This window comes from Denticeps clupeoides, chromosome 10 (assembly GCF_900700375.1).
Source record: "Denticeps clupeoides chromosome 10, fDenClu1.1, whole genome shotgun sequence".
NCBI lineage: Eukaryota > Metazoa > Chordata > Actinopteri > Clupeiformes > Denticipitidae > Denticeps > Denticeps clupeoides.
Window position 1 is genome coordinate 527684 of NC_041716.1, and position 10130 is coordinate 537813.

At 44.8% G+C, this 10130-nt stretch overlaps 1 protein-coding gene across 1 annotated transcript; it reads right to left on the reverse strand.

Annotated features, from left to right (window-relative positions):
• Positions 1–1369: 1369 nt before the first annotated feature.
• On the reverse strand, positions 1370–10083 carry LOC114798174 (ORM1-like protein 2). Its single transcript, XM_028993642.1, has 4 exons — positions 10047–10083; positions 3874–4048; positions 3545–3696; positions 1370–1956 (listed from the first exon to the last, which is right to left on the reverse strand). Exons 2-4 carry the CDS (start codon positions 4045–4047, stop codon positions 1821–1823), a joined length of 462 nt encoding a protein of 153 aa, XP_028849475.1. The 5' UTR covers position 4048; positions 10047–10083; the 3' UTR covers positions 1370–1820.
• Positions 10084–10130: the final 47 nt, after the last annotated feature.

The following is a 10130-nucleotide window of genomic DNA, read 5'->3' on the forward strand; positions in this document are numbered from 1 at the left end:
GCGGAGCCCGGGGATTCCCACGCTGCCAGGGAGTTGCGGGAATCGGGATAGCCCCCCCCCTGGAAGCTGCATGTAAAGTGCAGCCTGGATTTCCCCCAGTGGGCTTCATGTGGGGGCTGTTCCTCCATCTGCCCACCTCTCCCCGGCAAAGCCAGCTCCATGACCATACGTGCAACGCACAGGGTTTCTGCTTAGAAAGCCTCCTAATGCTACTGTACGTATAAATAAATATGCTGGACCCTCCGCAGACCAGAACACCTCCAGATTTCATGGAAGCTGGTGACAATTTCAAAAAAGTTCATCTTTAGGTCAGAACGTCTCATTTGACTGCAGGAGGAAGTTCTCGGTGTGCAGATCCTCAACTTGTGATGGACCAACAGTACGTCATCAATGACCATCCAGAGGGGGAGTGCCTTACAGTCAGTAGAGACAGGGACGGTCCCCCTGGAGACACTCAGGGTTAAGTGTCCCAGGTACAGGGTGGGTATATCATTGGTAGAAAGTGGGGTTTGAACCTGGTTTTTGAGGTCTTCTGGTTCAGCAGGCCACTACCTCTCAGCCCTACATCTCATGCTGCATCTTGGGAGAATAAGGAAGGTCCTCCTGGACACGTTTCCTTACCCAGTAGGCACCACTGTCCCAGTCTTTTCCCAGCGATACACACATTAGATGTTGAACGTCCGAAACACTTCCGTAAAAATGAGGCATCTTATCAGCGTAAAAGTAGTCGATATCGGCCGCACTGCCCATTTATTTTACACCTTGATTGCACATAATCCTATTTTTACTGAAAACCGGTGCTTTACAATATCAGTAACATTTAATCTGCCAGATTTCCCAGTTTGAAGTTGAATTTGTACTCCTGTCCGGTGGGAAAACACCACGTCAACTGGTCATCGTCTCTTAGTCAGCCGGTTAGTTCTCGTTTTCAAGGTTCTCACCTGTTCTGAATGTGGAGAGTGTGTGTGTGTGTGTGTGTCGGGGATTTATTGCCTTTTTGGACTGAATCGTTGCAGCTCTGACCGTCGGACTTTTAGAAAACGTGGTCTGACTGATAGCCAGAGACACCCTGACAGGTTGGTGCGGTTTTTCCTTTATTACCGAATATAAAATTCTTGCCGACCGTCCGCACGAGACTGGCCATTTCCCATAAACACAAACGCTGATTCAGTGGCAGAGGAGAACGTTTGCATAAAGTTCGTATGGATAAAGAAACTGCTGCGTCATCGTCAACCTTTCAAATCAATTTCATTCGTCATCGCTGCTGCTGATATGGCAAAAAAAAAAAAACCCACACTGTAGTTTCTTTTTTTTGTTTATCAGAATATCACTTACAGAATGACTGTATTTCACTTATTTTTAATGAACAGATATGGAGGATGAAGAAAAACGTGCCGCGATTTTACAAACGGAATCGGTCCTCAGTTTATCCAGATCGTCATGGCGATGCTCCTGACTTCACTTGTCTACCTGAGATTAAAAACACCCAACGTGACCATCGTCTAAATTTTACAAGGAACGTGCGGCCATCAGACCGTCCAGAAATAAATAATCAGTAAAAACCAAGCGGTGCGTTCGAATTCTTATCAAAGGTAATCAATATCGTTTCATCATTTCAACACGCCGAAGCTACAATGGACCAGTTCAAAGAGGGGAAACTCCCTCCGAATACATTTCCAAATGTGGTCGCTTTTCCCACGAGACGGGACGACCGTGGCAGAGGACGGGCCGAGGCGTGACTCGGGGGACCGGGACCACTCAGTCCGTCAGGAAACCTTTTACTTCGGAGTCCGGTGGCCTGGTGGGCCGCGCCTTTCGCATCAATATTTGTTGATCCCAAATATGCGAACGCCGTGGAACTGCGGGAGTTTGGGCAGCAGGACGCTGAGCAGCGAGACGGTGTTCACCAGGAAGTGGGTGGCGTCGTACTTGGTATAGAAACTGGCTAGGATGTACCTGAACGGGCAGAAATCAGAGACAGAACTTTTCTTATATTGTAAAAAAAAAAGATTTTTCTTGCACAAAGATCTCAAGCTTGTATTGTAGACGACTGATCTTGAATAAATTTCAGCAACTACAGAAAGGTTTTGTTCTATTACATTACATTCGCTCATTGCTTAGATTTTATATATTGCTTCAGATTTTACGTTTCCATGGTATCATGTACAGATTTAGACACGGTTCACCGTATGATGTAGAATTTGAATTCTGGACTGTAACCCGTATTAAGCAGCTCGCAAACGTAACTCTTCCAGGCATTTTAAATTCACCTTTGTTGTCCTGTCTTCAGTACACGGGACACTGTGATTCATCCTAAAAGGAAACCTGTCGTTTTATTTTATTTCTGCATATTTTGCAGAAATGAGGGAATTTCAGTGCATTCTAATGAATTTGGGTGCTAGCGCTACATCACGTGTGAAAACGTCGTCCTTCTTCTTGTCTAATCTGATTCTTAATGTCCTTCCTGAAGAAGCCCCCGAAGCCCTGGTGCAGGGAGCTGCTTGGGGAATTTCTAGGTCCGTTGATGGAACGTGCTGCTGAAATCTGCCTAATGCCGGGGAAGCACCGGCTAAGGAACCATTGTGAGGCCAAGCCGTCGCTCTCGAGCTCATTTAGATCGTAGCAAAACAACAACAAACCACACGTTTCCCCAGATTCACTTTCACTTTAGAGCTGCCATGCAGTACGTTTAAATAAAGCCCCGTATACAGTACTGAGCACGCGTCTCAGCGGTGCTTCGAGCCTACTGGGTAACACTCTCAATCAATCTATCAGAAGGCCCCGAAGTCCCAGGTTCAAGCCCCGCTTACGTTTACATTTATGCCGTTTATCAGACGCCGTCATCCAGAGCTGTAAATACAATCAGTAGTTACAGGGACAGTCCCCCCCTGGAGACACTCAGGGTTAAGTGTCTTGCTCAGGGCACGATGGTAGTAAGTGGGGTTTGAACCTGGGTCTTCTGGTTCATAGACGAGTGTGTTACCCGCTAGGTTACTACCACCACCACTTACTACCCTCGTGTCCGTGAGCAGGACACTTAACCCTGAGTGTCTCCTGGGGGGGTACTGTGCCTGTAACTACTGGTGGTAAGGCTGGGGGGTACTGAAAGTAGGGTGGTAGTAACCTGGTGGGTAACACACTCGCCTGTGGACCAGCAGACCCAGGTTCAAATCCCACTTACTACCATCGTGTCCCTGAGCAGGACACTTAACCCTGAGTGTCTCCAGGGGGGGACTGTCCCTGTAACTACTGACTGTGAACCAGAAGACCCAGGTTCAAATCCCACTTACTACCATCGTGTGCCTGAGCAGGACACTTAACCCTGTGTGTCTCCAGGGGGGGACTGTCCCTGTAACTACTGATTGTAAGTCGCTCTGGATAAGGGCGTCTGGTAAATGGCACAAATTTAAATGTATGAAAATATGACTTTTGCACAGTACTGTATAATAGGAATATAAATATTTGACTATTAAAGGTGCAGATAAACCAACTGAACCAAATCTTGAACTCGTGCTGTCGGAGAGCAGAAGCAACGTGAACGTACAGCACGATGGGGGAGATGGTGAGGAACTTGCGTGAAGACGTGAACTGGATCCCATAGTCCATCTGTTCCCAGTGTGTGAGCAGGCGAGCCTTGCCCTGGTCTGGGGTCTCGAACGGCGTTCCTTTCACCGTGTGTAAGAACAGGTACATCATCTGTGCCAAAGGGAGACAGCCACTTCCTTCAGTGTCACATTTGGTGAAATGTTTAAACAATTAAAGCCAATCAGACTGATGAGCACTGAAATGTATTATTCATAGAATCACCATCGATCATCTCCACCGCGCTCTTAGCTACGCGTCACAGTGTGTGGCTGTAATTACGTCACTGACCAGATTGTGGATGACGTTGGTGAGGGTCCACACAAGGGACACACTGAGGAAAGGGATGCTCAGCAGCACGACGTGCAGGACGGCGGTCAGCAGCAGGTACGCCAGCCAGATGCCCCGGCTGCTCATTACCCGGGTGTTGGGGTTCACCTCGCTGTGCGCCACGCCCACATTCATCCTACAGAGAAAACAGAAGGTACAGTGGATGTCAGCCATCCGGCAAAAGACACGAGAGCGTTAAAACCGCGACTAACAGACTAAACAGCGGTTTTTACCGTCACCGCTACCATCCGGCAAAAGATACGAGAACGTTAAAACCGGGACTAACAGACTAAACAGCGGTTTTTACAGTCACCACTACCATCTGGCAAAAGATATGGGAACGTTAAAACTGCGACTAACAGACTAAACCGGTTTTTACCGTCACCGCTACCATCCGGCAAAAGATATGGGAACGTTAAAACTGCGACTAACAGACTAAACAGCGGTTTTTACCGTCACCGCTACCATCCGGCAAAAGATACGAGAACGTTAAAACCGGGACTAACAGACTAAACAGCGTTTTTTACCATCACCGCTACCATCTGGCAAAAGATACGAGAACGTTAAAACCGGGACTAACAGACTAAACAGCGGTTTTTACAGTCACCACTACCATCTGGCAAAAGATATGGGAACGTTAAAACTGCGACTAACAGACTAAACAGCGGTTTTTACCGTCACCGCTACCATCCGGCAAAAGATATGGGAACGTTAAAACTGCGACTAACAGACTAAACAGCGGTTTTTACCGTCACCGCTACCATCTGGCAAAAGATACGAGAACGTTAAAACCGGGACTAACAGACTAAACAGCGGTTTTTACCGTCACCGCTACCATCTGGCAAAAGATACGAGAACGTTAAAACCGGGACTAACAGACTAAACAGCGGTTTTTACAGTCACCACTACCATCTGGCAAAAGATATGGGAACGTTAAAACTGCGACTAACAGACTAAACAGCGGTTTTTACCGTCACCGCTACCATCCGGCAAAAGATATGGGAACGTTAAAACTGCGACTAACAGACTAAACAGCGGTTTTTACCGTCACCGCTACCATCTGGCAAAAGATACGAGAACGTTAAAACCGGGACTAACAGACTAAACAGCGGTTTTTACCGTCACCGCTACCATCTGGCAAAAGATACGAGAACGTTAAAACCGGGACTAACAGACTAAACAGCGTTTTTTACCGTCACCGCTACCATCCGGCAAAAGATATGGGAGCGTTAACACCGCGACTAACAGACCAAACAGCTGTTTGTTCCGTCACCGCTACCATCCGGCAAAAGATACGAGAACGTTAAAACCGGGACTAACAGACTAAACAGCGGTTTTACCATCACCGCTACCATCCGGCAAAAGATACGAGAACGTTAAAACCGGGACTAACAGACCAAAAAGCGGTTTAAACAGTCACCGCTACCATCCGGCAAAAGATACAAGAACGTTAAAACCAGGACTAACAGACCAAACAACGGTTTGTACTAGGGCTGTGCAATATGGACAAAATAATCATATTGCGATTTTTTTAACAAATATTGCGATTGCAATTTTATTTGCAATTTTGGCAACTGTTTTTGCTTTTTTACACAAGCTACATACATTCTAAATGTAATCAGTGCACAAGCAGTGCATGACAAAAAATGTCACAATGAAGTTTAATAAACAAAATTGTAGTAAAATTGTCTTTAAAACAGACAACATAAAATAAATTAAGATTAACTACCCTCAACTAGTTAATAACTTACTGTACACAGTAGTACTAACTGCTTGATAAACAAAACTGTAATAATTGTCTTAAAAAACAGACAACATGAAAAAAATAAAGATTAACTAACCTCTATTTGAGTCATAACAATAAATAGAAAACAGACATAAATTAGAAGCTTAAAAGCATAAATTAAAGTTTTTTTGCAAGAAAAACCATCATGTCCACCATTTCTGTTTTAAGCATGAACGGTGATGGGCTTCACTGTATTACATTTGCATTTACAGCATTTATCAGACGCCCTTATCCAGAGCAACTTACAGTCAGTAGTTACAGGGACAGGTCCCCCCCCCCGGAGACACTCAGGGTTAAGTCCTGTTCAGGGACACAATGGTAGTAAGCGGGATTTGAACCTGGGTCTTCTGGTTCATAGGCGAGTGTGTTACCAACTAGGCAACTACCAGATTAGATTAATTGTCTCTGGTAATAGACAATTTTGCTCTTCACAAAGTCCCCATGATGCTAAAGCTTCTTTTAAACCTTAAGATAGAATTTCTCCAGTGAGAACCTCTGGGAAGAATTCTGTTTGCAAACATTGACTTTTCATTTCAAAGTTGTCATTAATATAGTGGACCCTTAAACTCATGTACGGCTCCATCGTTCTGCTGGATGTTAAATGAGTGCGAGAGGGCAGCTGGTATCTTTTGTCAAGTGTTTGTATTAGTGTTCGAAGCCATCTCAAATCTTTGCATATATGATAGGTGATTGCGTCGGTAATTTCTTTGTGCCGCTTTGATCCGTTCTCATAAGGCACAGCGCTTGCAAATGCTTGAACAATGAATACTTGTTTAGTCAAAAGATACGAGAGCATTAAAACCGGGACTAACTGGCCAAACAGCGTTTTTTACAATCAACGCTACCGTCGGGCAAAAGATACGAGAACGTTAAAACAGGACTAACAGACTACACAGCGGTTTTTACCGTCACCACTACCATCCGGCAAAAGATACGAGAACGTTAAAACCGGGACTAACAGACCAAAAAGCGGTTTAAACAGTCACCGCTACCTTCCGGCAAAAGATAAGAACGTTAAACCCGGGACTAACAGACCAAACAACGGTTTGTACTAGGGCTGTGCAATATGGACAAATAATCATATTGCGATTTTTTTAACAAATATTGCGATTGCAATTTTATTTGCAATTTTGGCAACTGTTTTTGCTTTTTTACACAAGCTACATACATTCTAAATGTAATCAGTGCACAAGCAGTGCATGACAAAAAATGTCACAATGAAGTTAAATAAACAAAATTGTAGTAAAATGTCTTTAAAACAGACAACATGAAAAAAATAAAGATTAACTAACCTCAATTTGAGTCATAAAATAAACAGAAAACAGACATAAATTAAAAGCAAAAAACAGATTGCTCTCTAAAAGGTTTTTTGCAAGAAAAACCATCATGTCCACCATTTCTGTTTTTAAGCATGAACGGTGATGGGCTTCACTGTATTACATTTGCATTTACAGCATTTATCAGACGCCCTTATCCAGAGCAACTTACAGTCAGTAGTTACAGGGACAGCCCCCCCGGAGACACTCAGGGTTAAGTGTCCTGCTCAGGGACACAATGGTAATAAGCGGGATTTGAACCTGGGTCTTCTGGTTCATAGGCGAGTGTGTTACCCCACTAGGCAACTACCACCCCTATTAGATTAATTGTCTCTGGTAATAGACAATTTTTGCTCTTCACAAAGTCCCCATGATGCTAAAGCTTCTTTTAAACCTTAAGATAGAATTTCTCCAGTGTGAACTTCTGGGAAGAATTCTGTTTGCAAACATTGACTTTTCATTTCATTAATATAGTGGACCGTTAAACTCATGTACGGCTCAATCGTTCTGCTGGATTGTGTTAAATGAGTGCGAGAGGGCAGCTGGTATCTTTTGTCAAGTGTTTGTATTAGTGTTCGGAAGCAATCATCAAATCTTTGCATATATGATAGGTGATTGCGTCGGTAATTTCTTTGTGCCGCTTTGATCCGTTCTCATAAGGCACAGCGCTTGCAAATGCTTGAACAATGAATACTTGTTTAGTCTGTTCGGGCTGTCTCTGATGTGGGCTTTAGTTTGTTTTGATGGACTTTGCAGACATGCATTGATCATGCAGTTTGTACAGCAGTTTCTACCAACACTGCTACCATCCGGCAGCTTTAAAACTAACAGACCAAACAGCGATTTGAACCGTCACCGCTACCATCCGCCAAAAGATACGGGAGTGCTAAAACCGGTACTAACAGACCAAACAGCGTTTTGTACAATCACCGCTACCGCCCGGCAAAAGATACGGGAACGTTAAAACCGGGACTAACAGACCAAACAGCGTTTTGAACCGTCACCGCTATCATCCGCCAAAAGATACGGGAGTATTAAAAGGGACTAACAGACCAAACAGCGTTTTTGTACCATCACCGCTACCATCCGGCAAAAGATACCAAAACGTTAAAACCAGTACTAACAGACCAAACAGCGGCTTGTACTGTCACCACCACCATCCGGCAAAATATACGGGAACGTTAAAACCGGGACTAACAGACCAAACAGCGTTTTGTACCATCACCGCTACCATCCGGCAAAAGATACCAAACGTTAAAACCAGTACTAACAGACCAAACAGCGGCTTGTACTGTCACCGCTACCATCCGGCAAAATATACGGGAAAGTTAAAACCAGGACTAACAGACCAAACAGCGTTTTGTACCATCACGCTACCGCCCGGCAAAAGATACGGGAACGTTAAAACCGGGACTAACAGACCAAACAGCGTTTTGAACCGTCACCGCTACCATCCGCCAAAAGATACGGGAGTATTAAAACCGGGACTAACAGACCAAACAGCGTTTTGTACCATCACCGCTACCATTCGGCAAAAGATACCAAAACGTTAAAACCAGTACTAACAGACCAAACAGCGGCTTGTACCGTCACAACTGCCATCCGGCAAAAGATACAGGAACGTTAAAACCGGGACTAACAGACCAAACAGCGTTTTGAACCGTCACCGCTACCATCCGCCAAAAGATACAGGAGTATTAAAACCGGGACTAACAGACCAAACAGCGTTTTGTACCATCACCGCTGCCATCCGGCAAAAGATACAAAACGTTAAAACCAGTACTAACAGACCAAACAGCGGTTTGTTCCGTCACCACTACCATCCACCAAAGATACGGGAACGTTAAAACCGGGACTAACAGACCAAACAGCGATTTTACCGTCACCGCTGCCGTCCGGCAAAAGATACAGGAGAGTTAAAACCGGGACTAACAGACTAAACACTACATGACACTTCATTGCGACCTCCAAATTAAATTCTGTTTCAATTCCATGTGTAATAAGGTTTAATTTTACTTCCCTTTTTCCTATATTATTTAATATTCTAGCTTTCTCTGCTTTATACTTCTTTATCGCTGCACCTCATTTCGTTGTACTTGTTAGTTTGGTTTTATTTTCATGATGTGTGTAGAGAAAGAGACGTTGTTCAACCCCCAGTTCTTCAACCACATTTTCATTTTTTAATCTTTAGTTTTTGTGCGTTTTACACTTTAAGATTAATTACCTGTATCAGATTATGTCATATTTATTTTACTCTATTATATTACATTTGTGTAATATTGTATTTTATATTGTTTAATTTTATATTTTATTTGTGTATAGAAGCCTAGTGGGTAACATACCCACCTATGAACCAGAAGTCCCGGGTTCGAACCCCACTTACTACCATCGTGTCCCTGAGCAGGACACTCTCCAGGGGGACTGTCCCCGTCACTACTGACTGTACGTCGCTCTGGTAAATGCTGTAAATGTAAAATGTAAAATTTTATTATGTAGATATTTTCTCTCTTGGTTGTCCCTTCTCAACCAGCTGACCTCCGACTCACTGCATACATACCCCATAAAACGTAAATATCGTATTTACATATACAGTAGGTCGGTAGTAACCTCCCTACACACTCCCTACGAACCAGAGGACCCAGGTTCAAACCCCACTTGCCACCATTGTGTCCCTGAGCAAGACACTTAACCCTGAGTGTCTCCAGGGGGGGGACTGTCCCTGTAACTACTGATTGTAAGTCACTCTGGATAAGGGCGTCTGGTAAATGCTGTAAATGTTATATACATATATCGGCCCGAGAAACGGTTTTAATGTCCATTTAAAGTATGACGGAGCTGCCAGCCGCGCTTCCACTGCGGCTTCGGACCGAAGCTTCCTCGCCTCCGGCGCGGCCCGCCGACTGCGCGCCGTTCGCGGGATAAAATGGCGAGCGATTGGCTCGCTAGACGAGGAGCTACGCGGCGGGACACCGGGCCGCGTTCGGGGTGAAAATATGGAAGTTTACGCCGGAGAACGAAGCAGAAATTCTCACCTCGACACGAAGCAGGAAGTCCCGGCCGAAGCCCCGCCCCCCGGGCCGCATCACGCCACGCCCCCGGGCCGAGTGGAACGTCTG

Bases quoted from the DNA above. Each gene is read 5' to 3' on its own strand.
- LOC114798174 (XM_028993642.1), bottom strand. From the start codon at position 4,047: ATGAATGTGGGCGTGGCGCACAGCGAGGTGAACCCCAACACCCGGGTA. The intron at 3,697-3,873 runs GTCAGTGACGTA...CCTTTGGCACAG, and splicing joins CCAACGTCATCCACAATCTG to ATGATGTACCTGTTCTTACA. The intron at 1,957-3,544 runs GTACGTTCACGT...CTGCCCGTTCAG, and splicing joins ACCATCTCCCCCATCGTGCT to GTACATCCTAGCCAGTTTCT.